Source organism: Aulonocara sp. 'chitande type north' Nkhata Bay, linkage group LG5, assembly GCF_057382095.1.
Source record: "Aulonocara sp. 'chitande type north' Nkhata Bay isolate Kocher_YH1m ecotype deep benthic linkage group LG5, A_spYH_male_GT1.1, whole genome shotgun sequence".
Classification (NCBI taxonomy): domain Eukaryota; kingdom Metazoa; phylum Chordata; class Actinopteri; order Cichliformes; family Cichlidae; genus Aulonocara; species Aulonocara sp. 'chitande type north' Nkhata Bay.
The window spans coordinates 16,505,348-16,529,707 of NC_141348.1; the positions used below are offsets into that span (position 1 = coordinate 16,505,348).

General features: G+C 42.2%; 1 protein-coding gene across 1 annotated transcript in view; it reads left to right on the forward strand.

Moving 5' to 3' along the window:
- suclg2 (succinate-CoA ligase GDP-forming subunit beta) overlaps positions 1 to 13,706 on the forward strand; it is a 102,819-nt gene extending 89,113 nt beyond the window's left edge. The window contains exons 10-11 of the mRNA XM_086291662.1: positions 3,683 to 3,803; positions 12,834 to 13,706. Coding sequence (XP_086147788.1) covers positions 3,683 to 3,803; positions 12,834 to 12,946 — 234 coding nt within the window. The 3' untranslated portion in view covers positions 12,947 to 13,706. The remainder of the gene's footprint in view (positions 1 to 3,682; positions 3,804 to 12,833) is intronic.
- The last annotated feature ends 10,654 nt before the right edge of the window (positions 13,707 to 24,360 follow it).

The window sequence follows — 24,360 nt, forward strand, 5'->3', positions numbered from 1 at the left end:
ATATTCTTTGTGATATGACCATATGGGAAACAAATGATCATTTAGCCATTTATTTTTAGCTCACAATGACAACATTAACACAGTAAAACAGGTCTCTTTCTTAAACAGAAGCCTGTCATGCTTAACTTTTGAGAATATAAGTAAATCTTTCTTTAAAAGAACTCTGTCCTACTTAACTTAAAATTATATAAATTAATAGAAAGCAATAGAACGAAAAATATTCTTGTAACAGTGCACATTTAGTGCATTTAGTACAGTTGGCTTCAGTTGAGGTATTATTTCAGCTTTTCTAATGCTAATCAGCTGCTCCTGTTTGTAAACCCACTTGTTCCCATGATTACGTATCTTAACTCATCATCATTATTCATCTATGTATTACTTTTATGTATTAGTGATCTATTTGTTGTAATCATCTATCCTTGCAGTTGTTTATTACACAAAATAAATTATATTATTACACTTCTGGCCACATAGCCCTGATATTCACTGCACATGCCCATATTAACCTTAACCAGAGGGTTTAAAAAAAACAAACCAGTGTTTACATACCATATCTGCTTCTGCCGTGGCCTGGCGGACAAAAAATTGGTAAAGGGTTCCCCGAGCTTTCATGCCCCTCATGTTCTTCATGTGCCCACCACTAGAAGCATGCCTATGGAAAAAGTGCGCCAGCACACAGTGCAGTGCGCTTTATAGTGCACTTTTCCAGCCAGGTGTTTTCCTTTTCCCATTCCTCCCTGTACTTTTGCAGCCTTTTTTTTTTCTTTCTCTGAGCGAACAAACATTGCTGCTCTAATGCTGGGCTCACACTGTGCGATTTTTGGCCCATTTTGAGCCGATTTTTGAGTCGTGCGACCGATTTGGTGATCAGCCCGATTTTGGCCTTCATCGTGCATCGTGTAGTATACGTGGGGTAACGAGAAGCGATTAACACCTCACGACCAGCTCCCGATCATCAATCGCTCGTGAGGGTGTCACTGCAGCTGCTCACGCGCAAACACGTAAACGTCGGTGAAAAAGACGTTGCAGCACGGCTGTGCAGCGTGTGATCTGGACACAAGCGATGGAGGCACAACTTGTAGAACTTTGGAAAGCTCATCCGAGCCTTTTCCATGTGGCATCACAAAATTATCACGACCACAACAACCGTGAAAATAGTTGGATTTACACTGTTACTCAATCACAGCTGCCTGATCATGTTTTTCATTAGCAATTTAGCAAAGTTGATGTGGTGGTGTGTCTGTGTGAGTGAAAGACAGAGAGAGCGAGCGACAGATTTTCTGTTATAACCTTCATTTTATGGACGCACAGTGTGCCGTCCGAGACTTGCACCGCAGTGTCGGCGTTTGTTTCCCTGTTGGCCATGCTTGTTGTTGTGGTCATCGGTTGTCTTCCGGTATTTTCTCCGTAAGCGACCTTTCCTCAACCAATGAGATGAGCGGTAATCTGACTTGTCATACTCGTCATAAGTGTGCTGTCAGCTCATTGGTCACAAAGCAGGAGAGGGGCTGGGAATTATGTTTTCAAACAAAGTGTTAATTCCATTAAAAGTTATAGACTACTTTTGATTCTCACTGTATTACGGGACAAAGTGCGTCCCTTATTAGCTCAATACGGGACGTGTACTTTTGTTTCTAAATACGGGACGATTCCGTTTTTTAAGGGACGGTTGGAAACCCTAAGAACAACAAATATATTTGAAAATTTGCGATAATGATATAACTGACGATATAATTGATGCGAGACAAAATACAACTCCACAACATTACTAGCGCAAAAAGACAACCTTCCATTTATTTTCACTTAAACAAGAAGCTGGTTTTTATGTACATTAAAGCTTTGTAAAAATGTAACAGTGCAAATGCAAATTCCTTGCTGAAAGTTTAACCAAAAGGCATTTCCAGTAGAAATGGGCTGACATATCCTGAGCATAACCATGTATAATATCCACTGAAGTTAAAAAGAGGTGCTTTGCAACATTAAACTGCAGTGTGCAGTAAGTATTTTTCGGACCATAAGGTGCACAGGATTATAAGGCACATTAAGCGAAACAAAGCAGTCAGATAAATCAAACTTTATTAAACTCATTCTTCTTGCTTCCTCCACTTCTGTACCTTTGATTCATAAATGTTGATTTCTCTGGCAGCTGCTCTATTCCCATGTTGTTGCAGTATATTAATAACTAACCTCGTATTGTGGATGGATTATCTTAGTTGTTCTCCTGACTGAAGTTTGGTCCGTTTACAGCATCCTGCCATGCGATTGCATTTGTCTCTAACTATCAGGAACCTTAACATTAATTTTTATAAGTGGAAAAGTGGTAGTGTTCCTCCTCCAACTTCACTGTTTATGTTATGCTAACGTAGCTGTGTCGCTAGCGATCACGTAGCACATCATTATATACCAGCTAGCCCAACTTCAGTAACCCTACAAACGTCACTGCTGTTTAGTTTCCTGTCTTCATTCATGTTGGAAGTGATAGCAGAGCTGTACGTTTGAATTTTTTCAGAAATCTCTCAGTCAGAACATGCAATATCATGCTTAGGTAACTAGCGAAACTAGCGAGCTAACTTCTGCTAGCTTCCTGCTAACTTCTAACTCCATTAAATGTAATACATTTTGTTTTCATGGATGCCTGGAAGTTAAACTTCATAGATACACTTGGTAAAGCAGCAACGCTGATCGTTTTATTAAAGATGAAAGAATTTAGAGATTTTTTAACTCTCAGTGATGCTGCAGTGTTTGACCTGAAAAAGACGGAGTTTAGGACCCAGATTACTCCCAGATTTAAGAGCATCTTAGTCCGACAAATACAATAACGACGGCCGCTTGCATGTTCTGCAAAAAACCGTGCTTTGTCGTGTATCTGACGGACAAACACCAAACCAGTTCCACATCACTGAAGTTGCACCATTTTTACAAACCAATTCTGGTTCATCTGTTTCACTCAACAATTGGCCATGTGCGTATGAAAACAAAGGCACTGCGCATGCGCGTTTTACTCATATTCTATCTATATTCTATATTTCATTTTCCTATCGTTGCCTAACATTATACCGGTATTACCGTGAACGGTATAATATGGCCCAGCCCTAACAGCAACAGTGGTCTGTAAGATCACAGCTGACATCTCTTTGTCCTCAGCATTGTACACACCTTTGCTGCTCTGGACCAGCAAACTGCCAAAGCTTCTGCTTGTTCAGAGGCACTCACACTCACTAATTATCAGTTAATCAAGTGCATTTAATTAGCAGGACCTGGCAGCTACTTACTCTCTTTATTCCTATAGAAGCAATAAGGGAATTCTTGGTTTTTCATGTACTGCTTTTGCATTTTAGCTCAGTTTTTGATAAAGAAATACTGACACGCAGTAATTTGTCATGTTTTGTTATCTGAGGTTGCAGTTACCTCATTTTAAGACCAGCTAAGGACCAGATTATTTCTATTTTGTCTTTATAAGTAAGACATTATCATTTAATGATATAATTGAATGTCTTATTTAGTACATGTCTGAATGAAGCCACTAGGATTCCCAACAAGACATGCTCTGCTGTTTGTTTAAATGATGTTTCTTGCTATTGCACAAAGATGGTACAGCTGAAACTTGCCTTTATCTTATTTCATTTCACTTGCTGTTTATTGTTGGGTTAATTCTTTTTTTGTCTATTGTCTTCTTTCACAGGTTGAAGCCATCCTGGTCAACATTTTTGGGGGCATTGTTAATTGTGCCATCATTGCCAACGGCATCACCAAAGCTTGCCGAGAGCTGGAGCTCAAAGTGCCGCTGGTGGTCAGGCTGGAAGGTAAAACAGCACTTGACACTCACCAACACTGGAACACATGCACAAAAGTTTTTGTTTTGCCTCTCTGACGCTGTTAGTAAGTCATTGGCAGTTGGCACTTCCAGTTAAACCAAACAGACTGCATCATTTCTCTTAGGCACATCTAGCCTCCAGCGAAAGAATTTCACATTAATGAGCATTTAATGATTCAGGGTTAATACGCTATAACATGCAACTAGGTTCACAGCTGTGTCGCTCGTCACAGTTGTTCACCTTGACCTGGCGCATGAGTAACATCATCATCATGTAAACACAAGTTCCTTTTGTCTTGCTTTTACATATATGTGTCAGTAAGTTTTATTTTTGAACTGTACCTAAAGTCTCCTTTGCTCAGGGTACAGCTGGTTCGAGTTTATATGGACTGAGAATATAGCTTGCAGTATCGTTTTATGAATATTTTCAATTTCAAAGGTACAAAGAAACTCATTCCCCACCTAGTTTTAAACTTTGGAGCCATTGTATTATTGCTGCTGTACTCTCAGGAGCATATCCATCTTCATTGTGGCCCAGTGTCCCAGAAAGAACAGCAGTGCATTTCTCATAGATGTCACATTCTGCTGCACCTGTCATTAGCAGCAGCCAGAATAACTGTAGAGACGGCACTGATTGGCTCACCTTTCACCTCTATATGCTAATAAAACCTGCTCAGCTGTGTGTGTTTGCCCGAGTGTGTGTGTGTGTGGGGAATGGCAGTGGTGACTCAGAGGCATAGGGCCAGTTGGTGGTTAGCTTAATTGTCAAGATCCTGCCGAGTGGTGTGTCCAGAGCACAGAGCAGGGGAGAGTGTGTGTGTGTTAGCGCTTAGCATTTCATGCTGTATGTCTGCACACATCTGCTATTTGTAGGTCAGGGCGTGTAAGCTGTTTCTAGAAGCCAACTGTGTGTCGAGGTGCTGTGCAGTAGTGAGGGCATGGTTGTTCAGAGCACGATGTAGTGTGAGAATTTTACTCTTAACTGTCATTTCCACTACTTTCCCCTAAAGTCGAATAAAAATGTCATGCAGGTATGTACATCTACCCCATGGCTGTAAAAACTTTGCGTCTGAACCAAAAATAATATTGTTGACTGGAGTTCAAACACCCCAAGTTCAAGATGCACATTTGTCTCTTTAGAATACACAACTACAGAACAAACTAGACTGGCAATCTGCACGGATCCTTAATTATCCACCACACATTTCTGATAGTAGCCATAATTCAATATGACTCTCAGACAGTCCAGAAAGTCACTTCTGGTGGATGCCGGATGGTCCAAACACGTCACCCTGACCGAGGCCTAATCCAAGCCTTAGTTGTGGGTCATTACATCCTGGGCTGCAGTCTTGTGGAGAGGATTGGCTCTGAATCAATCAGCTCAGCTTGCTAGGCTGTCTGCTGGGCATTGAAAACGGCCCAACGTTCTTCAACAGGATCAGAATGGATTAACAGGCACACTTTTAATTGGAAAGGCCCTAAAGAGCCAGGGTTGATTGCACTGGCAGAGAATTATGTGCTCCCATATGTGGGGAAGAGAGGCCATGTGGTCTAGTTCTTGATAGAGTTGTGTTAGTTGATAGAGTATGCATGAAGTGTTTGATGTGGGCTGATTGAGTTGATCTAAAACAGTCTGTAATTATCATCGCTAGCACTTAGACTCATCTGGTGAAAACTGAGCAGAGAACACGCAGACACACTGTTGTTATTGAAGGTATAGAAAGGAAGCGATACCTAAGGAGGTGCTGTACTGCCCTCTTTGGCTACAGTGTGCGCATGGTCATCCTGTGTTTCTCTGCAGGTTTGTCTGCCTCTTAAAAAACCTTTGGCATCCAAGAAAAAGGTGACTACATTCCTTTAACTCTGTTCTGAGGTGTCCCCCAACTCTCTGTCAAAGAGTGGAGAATGTTCTGCTTGAGCAAGATTTGAAGGCCCTGTTTCAATGGATGTTTCAATGGATGCATATCCACATACATAAATAATAGAGTAATATACATTCACACACTGGTTGATTTGGGGGGGGGGGGGGGGGGGGGTTCTGTCTTTGATTTCACATATATTACACATTTTTTCATTTTTGTAGTGCTTTTTAAAAATAGCTATTAACTTACCCTCACATAGTGTAAATCTCGCTATTTGCCTCTCACAAAGAATCTGACAAGAATTGATTAAATCATGAGAATGAATGTCATGCACATTATACAAGTATGCAAATAGGGAACACAGTGTTAAGATACTAAGATACTCTCTGTTAGAGTTAGCACTGATGAAAACATGAAATCTGGTGGTGCAGTAAGCTGCTCTTAAATAACAGATAATACAAAAAACTGAATAAAAAATGTAATGTGTTATGTTTGTTTTAATCATGTAGACCAGGGGTCGGCAACCTTTCTAATGGCGAGTGCCATTTAAAATTTCCTCAGAAGTCAGTGTGCCATATGATTGCATTAGCAATAAATTTAATAACGCTCTATATGAACAGTTACACAATATATAGACCCACTTTATAGAATTATATTTGTTTACAGATTTTGGCAGCTATCAGTGAATCGTTATCAGATATTTTGAAACAAAAAAAAAGAAAAAGACACTTTTTATCCATAACAGCACATGAACTGTACAACAGAAAATACAAATGCTATTTATGGTCTCCTCACAACAATGATAAGAAAAATAAACTAAGCCAATGTGGCATGTCTGTTAATACAGAGACACACATGTTAATGTGATCTCTGGTCTCCCACTCAGAGACACAGGTCTTCGAGTGTCCAGCATTCAGACGGCTACCTGAGGACTAATGTGAGAGGAAATCTGCGCACACAGATATGTACAGCCAAATACTGTCAATAAGGCCTCTGCAATGTTCTGAAGACAGTTAAACTTCTCAGGTAGTGATGTCCAGCAGGTGAAAATGCAAGCTCCATGAACACGCACAGCTGTGGATTCCAGCTACGTCGATGTCGCATTAACTGGCATCAACTCAGCCAGTTAATGTGAGACAAATCCAGCTACTCATTAAAGATTTCTGGTTTGATCAGAAAAGAAAACATTGGTCCAAACACCTGAGAGCACCACTGGTGCGGCCATTTATTTTTTGATGCATCTTCTCAGATTAATTCACTGCGTGTCGTGTCCACGGCTGGACTGGGACAAAAAATCAGCCCGGGCATTTTGACTACAGACCGGCCCACCAGGTATTAAAGCCATAAAGCCTTTGAATGAAAACAAACGCTGTTGTGACAGTGATGTACAGTCTTGTTGGTATATGCATGATTTCTGTAAATTTTACATCAGATAAAAACTGTGGTTGTAAGCTTCAGATAATTATTTAATAACAGCCAGACATTTTAAATGAGAATAAGAAAGTAAAGTATTTCCTTGTGCCCCCCTTTCCCTCTTAATGCCCTACCTGGCCCCCTGGAAACACTTTGCTAGATCCGCCCCTGCACAGCTATCAGCTGTCAGCTACTTAGAAAAGGATCCTGGTGTTATTTGTCTCTCAGAAACAGTTCATAACTTCCCTTCAACTCATTCATGTCACCTAAAAGGTAAACCTGTTTCTCCATCACCTGTTCAGCTCTGATGATTCAGTAAGGACATCTCCTGGTTTCATCTTCATGTTTCCCTCTCACCAGATATACAAACCGATATCATGACCAGCAGCTTTTACAGCTGTGGCTCCAGCAAACATCAGCTGATACTAGAAATTAATATTAAATAAATTCTAACAACAGCTGATCAAGCTTAAACATGCTGCTGTTGTTTAGCACGACATCCGCTGGTTTCTTCTTTCTGGCGCAAAGTGGAAGATAAACAAACAAGAGAGGAAAGCCGATCAGCTGATCATTGATCAGTTTCATGATTGAAGTAGAAACAGGAGAGGGAGGGTGAGAGGATGAGAGAAGAAGAGGCAGCTGTGCAGCAAAGACACAGAATAACTCCAGCTTTGTGTCTTTTTTTCCCCATTCTAGCTGAAGTACGGGACAAACTGCGTCCCCTCTCAGCTCAATACGAAACATGTAATATTTTCTCTGAATGAGGGACCATTCCATTTTTTAAGGAGCCGTTGGCAACTCTAATAACTAACCTTATGAATAAAATAAAGTTCACTTTAGTTCAGTAACATCATAGCACCCACCCAGCTGTATATAAACTCCGTCATGCTAGCTCACGCAGTACGAGTTATTGTAACTGACTGTAAAAAGTCAGCACAACGAAAATAAACTCCACCTAAACTTGGTTTATATCTGACCCAGACAGACTGCAGGTCATAACTTCATACCTGAAGTTCAGTTCACCTGACACTCGGACCGGCGGCCGCCTCGGGTCCCTCCTCCTCCTGCCTCCCCTTTCTCTCATCCACCTGTTGGCCTCCACCACTTGCTAATGTTACTGAATCTGTGGAAGCTACGCCATAGCCACCACCAAACAACTGAGTTATTTTTACACACCGGCCACATCTGGCCAATCCAACACCTTTCATTGTTTATACCGTTACAAAAAATAAAAAATCATCGGGTCCCGAGCAAATGCCCGGTATGCCCAATGGCCAGTCCAGCTATGGTCGTGCTATCAGTTAACCCTTCGCGTCCCAACCGTGGCACGCGTGCCCAGGGTTGCCGACCCCTGATGTAGACTGTCTGGTTGGGGCTGGGTTAAGAGTTGAGTGAGTATGACAACATGCAGTCAGTTAAATAGTTTTCTTTTGGGGGGAGGGTGTATACATCAGCTGCCTGTGGTTCATCTGGCTGGTCTTGAGGCAGAGCGCCCTTCTTTGTTTTAAACTGCTTTTACTAAGTGAGTTACTGGACTGTAGCATTGTGACATTTATGCAGATTCCCAACACAAAAACAAAAAATGATACAGATTATAATGTATGTTAGGACAGTGGCACGAAACAAAAACAGACTAAAATGTTAACTTTTGGTTTGCCATGAGATTTCCTGACAACTGCAATGACATACATACAGTTTACATACATAATTATTTGCTTTATTTGTACTGAGCTTGTGTCTAATTTAAATAAATAAGTCCTCTAAGAACTTCTTTCACAGCGTACCCCAGTATCTTCAGACAGCTGACAGATGGTGGGAATTATGTTAGTGTGACACATCAAAAGCTCTCATTGACAGCCAGGAGATTATTACGTGGGGAACTAATCACTTTCTAGTGTGAAGCAAACCATAACTCACCAGCAGTGCAGACAAGCCACCAACTCAGGAAACCTGAAAAAAACTGTCAGTGGACAGTCTTGCAGAAGCTGCCCGTCTAATTGCCACGTATTAATGACAATTGTAATATTTAAAAGGGAAAAGAAATATCCAGACACACACAGCCTTACACTGACAATCACTCAGTCACCACATGATTAATTAACCGGTTGGCTTGACTGTGAGAGAAGGTGAAGGGGTTTCCATTTTTTGTTGTGGCAAAGATTTTACCAACAGCAGGCGAAAGAGTTCATTTATCAAGCTCTACATCTTTTTGTTTCCCTTATCTTCTCCTGCTAAGGAAACAGTCTTTATCGTGTCCTTGACACATAAGGAACCTTTACAACTTCAGACTTCCTTTGTATGTGTGACTCTACGGCAACGTGTCCTTCTCTCAGATGACAGCAACGCTAAGCACAGCTTGTTAGGACAAAGCTGCTCACAAATGTAGGATTTGCAGCATCAAGAAAGCTCCTCCAGCACAAGTCTTTGGCACAGCCCCAACCCTTATTATCCCACTGAAGCCTAGTGGCCTGTAAGTCACACGTTAAGGCGTCATTTTTCACAGTAGTCACAGGTACGCTAGTTAATTGCCACATAAATGTGAAAATATTGTGTTGTGATGCTTGCCACCTGCTGAATGCTCTTATGTTGTTTTCTTTGTTAAATGCTGAATCTAATTTAAAATCCTTCTCTTCATGTACAAGGTCTAGAATAATCAGGTCCCATCTTATATTAAAGACCTCACAGTACCACTTTGCCCCATTAGAGCACTTTAGTCTCAGACTGCGGGTTTATTTGCAGTTTCTAGGATATTTACAAGCAGAATGGGAGGCAGAGTCTTCAGTTTTCAGGCCTCTCTTCTGTGGAATCAGCTCCCAGTTTGGGTTATGGAGACAGACAGTCTCTAGTGTTAAGTTTAGGCTTAAAACTTTCCCTTTTGATCAAACATATAGGGAGGACTGGATCAGGTGACCCTGAATCCTCCTTAAGTTACTCTGCAATAGGCCTAGGCTGCTGGGAGATTCCCATGATCACTCGTCTCCTTTCATAAGTAGTGTTCATAAGCTACTCTGTATTTAGTCATTAGTTATTATTAATCCCAGGCTCTCCTCCGAACTCATTGGTGTGGTCTTTCTCCCCTTAGCCCAACCTAGTCATGGCAGATGGCTGCCCCTCCCTGAGCCTGGTTCTGCTGGAAGTTTCTTCCTGTTAAAAGGGAGTTTTTCCTTCCCACTGTCACAACCTTCTTCCTCTAAGGGGTTGTCTAGCTGTTGGGGTTTTCTCTGTATTACTCTAAGGTCTTTAAATTACATTATAAAGCGCCTGGAGGCCACTGTGGTTATGATTTGGTGCTATATAAATAAAGTTGAATTGAACCTAATTAAATTCGGGGGGTTTTGTCGGTTTTTGATTGGATTGAGCACTTTTGAAAAGTGAATTAAAGTTTGATTGAATTTTCAGGAGTTGATTGTTAATAAAGAAAAAAGTTCAGACTAGCAAGTTAGTGTTCTGTGACATTTCTCAGTAATTAACAGGTCAGTTGGACTAATGATCGAGGTCTGGAGAATACGTGTTGTGATGAATTTCTGCAGAAATCTATATTTTTGCCTTCTCTAATGTTCATTTCTTATATTTAATCATATAGATTTAAAACAATCATCTTGCTTTGGTTATTTGTGCATGCTGACTGTGTGCGTTGATGCCCTCTCCAGACTGTGAGTAGGTCTCTGGCAGCACCTAGTGGCTGCAGGTGAACACACACATATCCCCATTCTCCAGTTATACCCTACACTCACACACATATACTCCACACATGCCTTAGTAATTCTGTATCCAGCTGAGCTCAGCCCTTGCTGATGCTGCTGGCGTGAGCTATCAGTGCTCCCTACTGCTCACAGTGGAACTGCAGTCAGCTCTCACCCATACTTGTGCAGAAAAAGACTCCCACAAATGCACGACTCCAACACGACGTGTGATTCTTCCACCACACATGTCCTGAGTAACACACAGATGCTGCACAATCTAAATAATACACTGAATACTCCTGCTGGTCATGAATATGTATCAGCTTGGGGAGAAAAAAATGCATGTTTACTTTTTGTTCCTGTATACACTTTCCATAGGCATATTTGTCTTTCAGAATACCTGCTGCATTATGTATTTGCTGGGGGCCCATATGGCTGCTTCCACTTTCGTCAGTTTTATCTTGTGCCGTTTGAACTTTGTTGTGCTGCAGCTTTGTTTTAATCTTGTGACAGATAAACCTGTCAGTACACAAGCATAGATCCATCAATCTCAGTGAAGTTTGCGGATTAGCCTGTTGAATGTAAAGCATACAGTACTGCACCGCTCTTCTCGCTGCGTGTCCGAATCGAGACGCACACAGTCGCACGGAGAATATCCGCTGTTTGATGTGAAAACGACTTGAGACATCCGATCCCCTGTTTATGCAGCAGAGCAAGAGCTCTTCCTGCTCTTATTCTAATTAATTGCATTGCCGAATTGATTGTTTGGAGTGCGAGCCTGCAGAAATGTGTTTGGAATTACTTATTATACGGCTGGACAAAAGAGATGAAATATTAGGCGTTAAGTGGCAGTGGTAATAGAATTCCTCATGAAAGGTCTATTGATCAGGGTGGCCCGGCCTCCGGAGAATTCACATATCATGCAGTCTTAATTACACGGCAGCCACGAGAGCGAAGGTCAACCTGTGAGCGTCTGAGCATGCACAAACACTCGCACATCGACTCGTTTAACACCCGAGCGAATACAGGGAGACACTAATATACAGAGAATCTCAACACACCCTTTGTCCATATACAGCAAACGTAACGTGTAAAGTCACAATAAAGTGTTTTTCCAGAACCTTTTTTAGAGACTTTTTCAAATGTTGTTTGTTTGAATTTGAAGTAAGAAAAGATCAGACAGGAGTGATCGTCAGTTGAAGTGTTCAGCATGGACACAGAGAGGTGCGTCAAAATGTAATAAATGAGATCTGAAATCTGATTAAGAAAAACAAACAAATGCAAGTAGTTCGGGGGGAAAAAAAGATAATTAAATGTTTCAGCAGCGTGCTGAGTCTTTGATGGCACATCAGACAGATTCAGTTTTTCTTCTTCATGTGTCGAATCAGTAAATGCCACATAAACAGCTGGCTTTTGTTGTTTTTAGCTGCAAGGGGCCAATTTTGCTTCATTTGACCTTTTGCTCTGCTGCCCCACCAGCACCACCACCTCGTTCACTCCCTCTCTCTTGCTCTCATCCACTCCCCTTCCTGCGTCCCTCCGTCCGCTGAGGCGCCCCCTGCCCTGTGTTGTGACAGGCTTGTCAGGCTTGCATTTGGCCGAGCGGTGTGCAGTGCTGGGAGGCAGCCAGCTCAGTGCGTAGAGCCTCGGGGTTGCACAGAGTATCTCCGAGTGTCTTCCTCTTTCTCTCTCTCTGGTTGGTTGTGGGCCTACTGGGGGCACAGGCATCACCGTATCACCCAGCACCTGCTACCCCTGACCTCACTACAGCCGGGGGAGCTGACACACACACACGCGCGCACACAAATTGCCCTTTTGCCCGTTGTTCACACTCTACGACGTTCGGATCAGCAGTTGCATGTGCCACCATTGACCCATGACTCCATCTGTCTGTGTGGATTGATTCCTCCAGAGGAACTCTTCGTCTTTCACACAGTGTGGTTTTTAACATCCGTGCAGATGGCAGATCAGGTTCACCCTTGTTTAGCCATTTCTGTAATGTTGGTTGTCGCCTGTTGTAACACTGTTTTTCTTCCCTTTTTTTTTTTTGCCCCTTTTCAGGGACCAACGTCCACGAGGCTAAAAGGATTCTGACCGAGAGCGGCCTGCCCATCTTGGCAGCAGATGACCTGGATGATGCCGCCAAGAAAGCGGTGGCAGCCATCAAGAAATAGAGAATCCTGCAGGACGTCTCATTCCAGCCTCAGCACAGCACCATCAGCCTTTTCTTCCACATGCAGACCTCCAAAACCTTGAGCCTTTGCGTGCATTTCTCACTTTAAATGCCAACTGAGATCCAGATCACGAGCACTTACAGGATTCTGCCATTACACTGGTTTCCTCTCTGCAGATCAGATCAGCTGCAGTTTCTTTAATCATTAAAATGTGCATTAGTTAGGAAGAACCACTGACATATTCAGGCTAACATATTGAAAGGACACCCAACACTTTGTCCATTCCATTAGCTTTCTTGTCTTTATTTTTCAGCAAAATATGAAGTGGGAAAGACATTTTCCATCTTCACATCCCATCCACTGAGTTGTTGCCATGTTATCGCACACCATTCATAAGCTGTGATATCATTCAGTGGTACTTGCTGAAACCGAGATGAATGGAAGCTGTAAACACTTTCTTACTTCGTCCACGTTGGTTACCAAGCCTGGTCTGCGTTTCAAATGAAGTAGATGGCGTACTCACTCTGAATTTGTGCATCATGTCTTATTTATAAAGTGCTACTATGAGACGTCCATTATCTGCTCTAATCCTGTGCCTGTCCAGTGAAAGCTAATGAGGCATCACAGGTGTCGAGAAAATGAATAATTAAAAACAAAGAATTGTACTTTTTTATAATCATGAATGGATGTTGACAGGATGTCTGAAATACAATGAGAAAATGCAATTTGTGACATTAAACAAAAAATGTTTTAAAAACTACACTTTAGTGTGTTGAATTTGTCCGGCCCATATCGGAGTATCCTGATGGAGGAAAAACTGGCAGAAGGTGGAAAGTAAGGCGGAAAAAGAAATTCTGCTGAATTTCCCGGGTATTTCTGAAGGAAGCACACTCCCAGAATAAATGTGATGTCAGTGAGGAGAGCAGATCCTCAGCAGTTTGCAGTTTTCTTAACACTATTGACTGCATGAGCACATATTTTGCAAATGTTTTTCCAAGTAAATCAAGCTGCTTCTTCAATGGGCAAGTATTTTTTTTTTTTTTTCCAACAAGGGAAAAAGAGACTTGGATGTAATTTATAGTGAAAAGTTTTAATATAAGCAGTTTTTTTTTCATTCTTGTAATAGATCTCCCTTTTTCTTTTCAGGAGGATGACACAGATGTAGACATCTCAAAAACTCATGTATCAAATATGACACAGAAGGGATTAAGGGGTTAAGCGATCCAGAGGCCAAAGCTCATCTTTGTGTTGAAGTGTCAGTTGTCTAAAGATATTTAGTTTCTTAAGATTTCTACCATATATTTTCAGGTCTTCTTTCTTAAATGTTTAGAATTTTACGTTTAGAACGTATAAATGTTACGTTTATTATTTTTCCATTCTTCAGTAGTTCAATAAATCAGGATTTTGACAGAGCTCAGAAACTGTTTGTTACAGATTCCATGGTAACTGTAAAACTAAAGTCACTAGAAACGCCCTCATGTGTATCCAAAAATATAGTCTACATGATATCATTTAAATCTTTTTTTGTTTCTTTGCCATTTTCTTTTTGAACAACCCTGCCTTCTTTCTTGCTTTTCGTCTGCACATCAGTGTACGCGTACACTTAAACTCCTCAAATCATCCACCTGCAGTCTTCTAATGAAATTCAAGTGTACGTCGTCCCAGGAGAGACTTGAAAAGAGTGATTGTCCTTCATAGGGCCCGTGTGAGCGCTACAGAAAGTTGACTGAGACCTCTTCCTGTCAGACACACTGACTGTGTGATGGATTATCTGTCAGGCAATCTGAGAGGGCTCACAGGATCGACTGCCACCTCCAGGAAAGACGCACGCAGAGAGCACTTTTCTCGTCCTGCCTGCACCGGAGAAGAACACCAAGTGTGACTCAAACTGAAGCTTTTCTCTACAGCGCTTTTTTTTTTCTTGGGCAAAGTCAGGAGGACTCCAGAAGGGCCTCTTGGAAACTGCTGCCATAGCTACACGTCTTTGTGACATGTTTATTGACAGGCTATATTTAGAAACAAAAAAAAGATGTTGCCTAACTACTGAAATTTCTTTTCACTGTATTAATTCTTAGCATCCCTATCGCTGAGAGTCATCTCACAGCACAAACTCGGAGCTCTGAGGCTCTGTGCTGCATCGTGCCAGCCAGCCAAGCCGTAAAAATGGGCTGAAGGGTTCAATAATTGCCTTATTTCATGCTCTTCCCTCCGTGTGTCAGAAATATCCCCGCTGATGGATTGGACGGAGGAATTTAAGGCTTGTTAAAGCGGGCTTCTTGAGCCCTGATATTGTTTAATTCAGTGTCAAGCTGGAGGTCACAACGGAATGTGCACACTGATTTACTGGGCAAAATTAGTGCCGCTCCTTCATATAAATATAGATGAGGGGGGAAAGAAGCTTTGGAGGTCAGTCTGACGACTTCTATCGTGTAGCCCGCTGCTTTTAACTCTGCTAATACCTCCGGAGGTGGGAGACACGGGGGTGTTGTTGTAAATGACCCTTTGGATGGGCTGCTCCTTTAATTAAGCTGAATTATTATGCCGCGGGAGTTTTATTTTCCCGCTCTCGGTGGCTGGCTTTATTTGCCTCTGTAATTGTCCAGTTTGCTTTCTCAAAACAGGGCAGGTTTGTTATGTGCTTTCTGAACTGATGTCAGGATGGTAATTGCCACTTTACCGAAGCTGCTTTCAGTGTTTAAGCGTGTTGGGGGAAAAGCGTCCACTCGTGAAAAGCGTTCTTTCTGACAACCGGGTCAAGGCCGTCTCTGAGGAAGTATTGGATATTTATTGAGTAATTTGGAAGCGGCAACTATGAACATATTAGTTCATAAAAAAGCAATAGTGGGATGAATTGCCTCCGGCTATTGTACTTCATTTTTCAGGGACAAGGGGTTGCTCAATATTTACAATTTTCTGCCTGTGAATCTGTCGACCAAGCGGTGGATAGATGAGGACAATGAGCCTGTGTGTGTGTGTGTGTGTGTGTGTGTGTGTGTGTGTGTGTGTGTGTGTGTGTGTGTGTGTCAATTGATTGTTATATCAGTTCCTGTAAGTGCTGTGAACACATGTTTATGCATGAGCTCTAAAAACCGCCAAGGTAGCTCTGCTCTGTGGGATCATACAAACACACAAACATTGTTTTCCTTTTCTCGGTCATGGAAATGCCAAGTGAGATGGAAGGTCGGGCCTCGCCCTCTCCACGGCCATTATTGTCTTACCAAAACCCTGAAATCATAAAAAAATAGCTGTCGACAGATTTTATGGAGCAAAAGCAATACAGCGAGGTAAAAACGTCAAGTGAAGGAGGAGCCTTGGCTGGCAGCAGCGTGCTTTGTTACAGCGCCGCTGTAGAAGTCCTCAGATTTGGCCTTGGCTCACAGATGAGCAGAAAAATCCATTTCCCCTCTCTCCAAACTGTTGTCAGTGTGTCTGTAATGGAAGGACTTAGAATCGATTTAAATTACCTTGGCTGTCTCGAGAAATTGAGCGAAGAGGAGGCAGATTTAAAAAGTTGCAATAAGCAACACTCCTCTTTCCATGACAATCTCTTGTTTTCAGCCTGTCTCCCAGCTGCTTCCACAATCAATACAATTTCTGCATCTCTTTCAGTTTCCAAAGTTTAAACACGCAAGATAATTTTTTGGGGGGATGTTTCCTGTTGATTTGGACCAAAGCATTTTAAACTTCCTTTCCATCCATCAAACACCAATTTGCTCCCTCAGTTTTTTGTCATCTGACCCTCTAACCTGATTTATAATAGTTTTGCTTAAAACCTACTGCCCTCTGTCTTTGTTGACTTTCTCCTTTGGTTCCCTTTTCTTTTTTTACATTTCTAATCAACCTTATTACTTCCAGGTAGTGCAGTGGGGCCGTGGTTAGCACTGTTCCCACACAGCAAGAAAGTCCTGGGTTCAAAGTCTAGGCCGGGGCCTTTCTGTGTGGGTTCTCTCTGGGCGCTCCAGCTTCCCTCCAGTCCAAAGACGTACTTGAGGTTAGGTTAATATGAGATTTTAAATTGTCTGTAGGTGATCATTACTTCTCTCCCTTCTTCTTTGTTTATCTATTCAGGCTTTGTCCTCTCTAATTTTTCCTTCATTCTTACTCCTCCCATCTTCATCTATTGTTTTTTGTTTTGCTTTGTTCTCCATCCAGAGGTATGTCATCCTCTTTATGTCAGGTCAGGATGGGCATATGACATGAAATTCTGCTTGTGGTTGAACCCTAAGTTCTGATGTAGGGGAGCAGTGGGGGGAAATTACGTAATTAGAAATACACTCCCTGGAATCACACGGGTGCTCTGATAGACTGAGCTCTGGTAACTGTGGAGGCCATTTGAGTTCAGTGAAGTCATTGCACTGTTCAAGACATCAGTTTGAAATGATTTGAGTTTTGTGACTCAATGTGTTATCCTGCTAGAAGGATTGACATGGTCAGTAATAATGCTCAGGTAGGCTGTGGCATTTAAGCAATGTTCAGTTGCTACTAAAAGGCCCAAAATGAGTCAAGAAAATAACCCACACACAATTACACCATCACCAATGGCCTGAAAGATGAGAATATTAAAAGAAGCATGTGTGCAGGCGGGACCGTGTGGTGAATAACTGTGTCCAAGGCATCAGCTGCAAGCACAGTCAGGCTGCTGCACATGAAAACTGAACTCGCTTGACAGTATTTTGTATTTTACTGCCTACAAAATTGAATTAGTTATTAGCTGAAGTTAGTGCAAAAAACGGTTCCAGGTGGTTCTACCTCAGCACCTTCACTCTTCCATCCTTCCCTCTACATTTCAAAAACATATGAAATCCCTTCCAAACCATTTTTGCACATGCTTTAAACTGCAGTCCTGATCAGAGTTGCAAAGATGCACTCAGTCTGGAAACTCTGGCATCTCAAATGAGACTTCAAAGTGTTTTCTGTGTCGCTCGCAGTGCAGCATACAGTGATCAGATCAAATCAATAGTGCTGAGCAGAATCCATGAGTGCCATGAAGGACAGCATGGAGAACAACGGTGGGTTAACAGATGTCCAAATACATTATTTTGTAGCACTTTGAGGTGAGATGTCAATACAGGAAAAGCTAGAAGGAAAGCCACATCACCATCATACCTACGTGCTGACTGATGGCTTAACAAGGTCCTCAAAGCTTCTGTAATTACAGAGTGCAATACAAACAGCAGGAACAGACAAAGGGAGGCAGGGTACATAAACTACATAAACGCTGCATAAACCTGCTTTCTTTTTCTCATCTCTATTCTGACTTATAAACCTTCCCCTCAACGCATCCTCATTTTTTGGTAAGCGTCCTACGTCATCAACAAGCCAGCATCAAGTGTGTCAGTGTGGAAAAGAAATCTACTCCTGCAGTGGGTGTAGTTAAAAGCTCATTTAGTTGACCTCTGAAAAAGCTTCCACCGCTTAATTAAAACGGAGGCAACAGTTTCAGATTGCTCCCAAGTTATCCTGGTGGAGCGCTCAGCAGGTGTTCACCTGACACTCTCAGGCGCTCAGTTTTCCCACAATGCCATGCTTTGAGGCCGTTCTTTACTGCACTTCTTGCATTTTCCTTATCTTTCTTCATATGGCTGAAGGTGTGTATGCTGATGAACATTAAGTACACACCCAGTGACGTGATCTGTCTCCGTTCATCGTACTGGTTGCAGTGTGTTTGCACACACCCCTCGGGGCGAAGGTGACTTTGGCAGTTAATAGGTGTAACGTTAGCTTTGCCGTCTCATGCTCAGGCTGAATATATGAAATGTGTGTGTTCGTGTGTGTGTCGAGCGTTATCACCATCAAATGATTCTGCCCACAACGCGCGCTGAACGGGGGGCACCAAAGGAAAGTGGCCCGTCACCTGTGATTTTGGCAACGATATAAAGCGGAGCAGTACCAGCAAAATGAAGGCTGCTCTCACAAATCCAGCTATGAAGAGAAACGGTAAATAAGGTAATGAGGTTTAGTAAGTGTGCTAGATGTGCCTTGTGGAGGATGCAGCGGAAGCCTGAATAGGTCTGATTGTGTTTATTCTTATGTTTGCTCTGTGGATGTGTGTCAGAATCCACAGGAACATCAAATTGGTGCATATTTGCACCTGTGTTTGTATGTGTGTGTGTTTATTCACTGTGGGAAGATTTGATGAGGCATTTGTGTAGGGAAATGTGCTTGAAGGTTTGTTTGTGTTCAGGGTTGCGAGTGAATTGCTTTCTGTAAAAAAGTAAACTCGTGACGGTTTAGTGCACGTCAGCCTGGAGTATTTAAATCATATGGTAGCGATTAGCATGATATGAATCCGCTGACTAATTGTAAACTTTGCCTCACCTTTGTTTACCTGCTGCTGTTTTGCTGAGTACACAGGCTCGCTGCATTCACGCTGGACTGCGCATTCATTAGTGGGAGCTCAAACTGTAGAGCACAGCCATCTTCTTCTTTTCTTGACTGCTTACCAGCCTCCGTGGAGCAGTTTGGGATTAAAAGCCTTGATCGTAAACATATTAATGGCATTTGGTCAAGATGGTGCTTACTAGAGCTGTGCAGGAGGTACACACTCTTGGTTCTGTCTTATATATAAATAGCCCTGAAGGCACAAAAGCGATCTCTCCACTAAGGCGTGCAGTTCTAAAAGTATAGTTGTTACACACAGAGTAATAAAAGAAAGAACTAATCTTCATTTTATCTGCCCAAGTGTATTTGTGCTGGAAAATCAGACACTCACTTTGTAATGTGCACCTGTTCAATTGCGCTTTAACACAAATACCTAATCAGTCAATCACATGGCAGCAATTAAGTGCATTTAGGCACAAGGACATGATCAAGACGACCTCATCAGAATGGGGGACAAAGGTGATTTAAGGGACTTTGAATGTTTCTGAAAATGCTGATCTACTGAGATTTTCCTGCACAACTATCTCTGGAGAGAAAATATCAATTGAACAGCAGTTCTCTGGGTAAAAATGATTTCTCGTTGTCAGTGTCCAGAGGAGAATGGCCAGATGCCTCCGAGCTGATAGGAAGGCAAGACTAACTGAAACAACCACTTTACAAGCAAGGTATGCAGAAGAGCATCTCTGAAAATGCAACACGTTGAACCTTGAAGTGGACTGTTTGCAGCAGCAGAAGACCACTCTGTGTATCACTCCTGCCAGCTGAGAACAAGAAACCGAGGCTACAGTTTTTGCATGGGGTCACTAAATTTGGACCACAGAAATGTTGCTGGATCTAACAAGCTTTCTCTTCAGACAGTTGGATTGAAGGGCCAGAATCATCCGGCCAAGCATCCACCCATCCATCCATCCCCTGGATAATGCACCACATCACAAACTGGTTTCTTGAACTTGATAATTCTCTTAATAATTAATTAACTTAATAATTTCCCTGTATTTTAACTGCCTCTACAATCACCAGATCCTTGTGTAAAGGTGCTTTAACCTTTGGAGGAATGAAAGATTCTCGTCATGGATGTGCAGCCAACAAATCTGCAGCAACTGTGCGATGCTATCATATCAGTACAGACCGAAATCTCCAAGGGAGATTTCTAGCACCTGGCATCTGTGCCACAAAAAATTAAAACGCCAAGACATCAATATACTACTCAGTATATTAGTCATCTGACAATCAATCAAAACCTTTGAAAAAAGTTCAGGAAATTTCCTCCTGAGAATCTGCAAATCATGCGCAACAATGTGTGTGAGAAAAAGACGTAGTTTAGGAAAGAAAGCGGAGCCTACTTTCCCTAGATGAACACATTACCTACATCCAAAGAATCTTTCAAACACTTCCCCTTGTAAAATTCTCTATTACATGGGTCAATAGAGGGCAATGGGAGAAGAATAAATACCCACCCCTCTCCCATAGACTGCAGCCCTCTTCATTGCCTGCACACAAACATGCACACACGCGCCGGCTGACACTCGCTGTCAGCCCATCTGATTGCCTGTTAGGCAGTCTCACCCACCACGACAAGTGCCCTTTATCGCCAAGAACCATTTTCTCCGCCATGTCAGATATGGAGATATTAATAAATGCACAGTGACAGTACTTAGGGAGGCGAGCAGCTATCCTGCCTCTGCAAATTTACCTGCGGGTCACTTTTGTTCGACGGGAAAAAGAAACTACGGAAACAAACAGGTGCGGGTCAAAAACTCATCTCCTCTCCCAGATTAAAAACTCATCTTTCAAGGCAGTGCGCCGTTATTGAGGCTGATTCCCAGTGCTCTCCATGCAAATGGAGGTGTGATTAGACACATGGGAGGGGTAGGGAGGACGTGGCTGGGGATGAGGAGAACAATGCGTCCCTCTGTTCAATTACCCCTGTAAGGATAACTGAGAGATAGAGGGCCAAAGGCTGCCTCTGCCTCAAAACACTCATTAGGAGTCAAGGTTGTGTAGTTAGCACAGGATTCAAAGAAACACACAGCTTCACACTATCCTTGCTATTTGGTAAATTACCAGTAATGCACATAATAATTTCATCATTAGTGTATTTATTAATTTTGTATTTAAGCTATATTAAGGGCTACTTGTGTTACATTTGTGCCTTTTTTTTTATTAAGAGGGCACTTTTTTATTTATCTGCTATCACTGAATCTTTTCTGGTAGATAAAAACTTATTGTGTCTGTGAAGGTTCATCCAGGTCATCATAGTCTAAGGAGCTTGGAAAGAAAAGTGTCTGGACTTCTTTAAGTTGCTTGAAGACGTTTCACCTCTCATCCAAAGCTTCTTAGATGAGAGGTGAAATGCCTTCAAGCAAAAACGTATTGTCTTTATTTACGTTTTCCATATTTATTTGTGTATGTGATCAAATATAAAATAAAAAAAAATATGATGATGATGCAGATCATTAAAGCACTGCTTCAACCCAGCCATGAGATGCCACAAGCCAGTATTTTCCTTGTGCCAGGCCCAATCGCAGATAAATGGAGAGGGTGGCATCGCAAAGGGCAACCAGCAAAAAAACCACAAATGTGTAGTTTTCCATACCAGATTGGTCAGGACCCGGGTTGACGACCACTTCCTGTAATGTTGGCCAACAGGGTGCAGGTGGAAACGCTTCTTGTCTTCCTGTTGGCTGAAGACAAAGGAAGAGAAAAGGGGATGGTGTGTTAGCAGGTATCAAGAGAGAAGAAAAGGCAAGAATCTGAAACTGAGAGTTGGGACTAAATTGTTGGAATTAAGTATAAAATTGACTGACTGGTAAAGGTGGAGAGTTGGCTGATGTGATGGAGAAAAAATAAGGTAAATATATTTTGTGTGCAGGAGACCAGGAGGAAGGGAAGCAAAGCCAGCAGCATCAGAGGTGGATTCAACCTGTTCTACCAGGGTGTAGATAAGAGAAATAGAGTAGGGGTAACCTTCAAGAAAGAGTATGTGAAGTAGGTGGAACAGAGCCTGGACAGGTAAAGGTATGCACTGGAGACAAGAGGAGGGAAAGTCAGTAGAAGCAAGACTGAATATATGTGTAGATGGTGGATAGAAGGTGGATACGATTAAATATCAAGGTTTAACCATCCAAGGCAAAGTGCAGGCAGGGTGGAGTGGGTGGAGATTAGTCTTAGGGGTGATTTTTGACAGGATAGCAACAAGAGTGAACGGGAAGGTTTACGAGATGGTGAGACATGCTAAGATATATGTTTGGAGATCTTGACACTGACAAAAAGACAGGAGGTTTAGCTGTAGGTGGCAGAGCTGAAGATGCTTAGATTTTCATTGGATTAGAAATTAATACACCAGACAAATAGTGCAGGTTGAGACAGTTTGGGCATGTGCACAGGAGCGAAGGCAGATATTTTATGACAAGGATGTTGAATATGGAGCTGCCAGGCAGGAGGAAAACAGAAGACCACAGAGAAAATTCATGGAAGTGAAGGAGGACATGCAGAGGGTTGGTGTGATGGAGGATGTTAGTGATTGTGTGAAATGGAGGCAAGTGATCCGCTGTAGCGACTCCTAAAGGGAACGACCCAAAGAGGAAGAAGATTAAAGCACTGCTTCAAATGCCTTTTTAATGAAAATCACCCAGGTCCAGCAAAGCTAAACGGGGGGGAATGAGGGTGGTTTCATCTGCTGTTGTTTCCTCATTAACCTTAAATTATGCAAACTAGACCAGTTCCCATTCCAGTTTGTGGACAGCTCCCTTTGCTCACTCTTGCGGTACCAACCCCTTCCTCTCCTCCCCCTCCCTCTTCCTACGAGTGGAGTGCTTTCATGTTGGCTCCAACAATCTGAGGGTCATGTCTGCTTTTCATTGCCACCCATTCCACTGCTGCTTTCCTCTGTAATGAGTCCTGGTGAGCCGACAAGGTCAGGTGGCACAGACACATGGAAATATCGTTTCTTTTTCATGTGCTAGCTCTGTGTGTTTGCACTGGATCATTTCACCATCTCTCTGTGTGTGTGTGTGTGTGTGTGTACGTAGGGACGCACATCAAGCTACAAAGCCACCAAGGTCGGTATAAACAGAAACTCATCCATCCTCACACACACATTGTATTTCGCTGGTATAACTCCCTCTTGCTGAGACTGCAGTTACCTGCGCTGCCTCCACTTCAGCCTCAGGGTACGGCTTCATAGTAAAGTCTGCATATTTATCTGCTCTGCTGTCATGGATGAACTTGTTTGGATTGATGTGGAGGATTAGTATTTCACACCAAATCAGATAGCTCCTTGGAACCTGCCCTTTAGCTTCTGGACTTTTTGTTTTTCAAGGGAAATAATATTAGAGAGAATTATAGATATGAGTGTCATTGTACAGGTACGTGTCCCGAGGAGGCTAATGCTAGAATGCATGAACAGTTAGAAGTCATGGAATATATATTTTTTGTAAATAAGATTTGTTTCAGTAAGACCTAAGGTTGTAGTAGTTCTACAAATCAAATGTTTTCTGGGTCCTTAAGTCAAAGCCTCTTAAAACATCCCATCTTTCACTGCAGCATCCTTTAGCACAACAGCTCCTCATGACTAATTAGCATAAGCACAAAGCTAATTAGTTCGACATTATGTTCACTTATTACAATCTATGTGTTTGTACTTTTTTTAAAATAGGAGGGAAAGCTAAATAGCGGTTTAGCACAAAGTTTGCCTAACACTGAAGTTAGGTAGTTCCATGTATAACTACACTATGTTGGCAAAAGTATTCACAAGTTCAAAAGAATATGAACTTGAGTGGCATCCCATTCTTAATCCATAGGGTTTAATATGATGTCCACCCACCCCTTTGCAGCTATAACAGCTTCATCTCTTCTGGAAAGGCTTTTCACAAATTTTAGGAGTGTGGGAATTTGGGAATTTCTGACCATTCTTCCAGAAGCACATTTGTGAGGTCACACACTGATGTTACATGAGAAGGCCTGGCTCACGGTCTCTCCTCTAATTCATCCCAAAGACGTTCAATGTGCAGGCTAGTCAAGTTCTTACACAC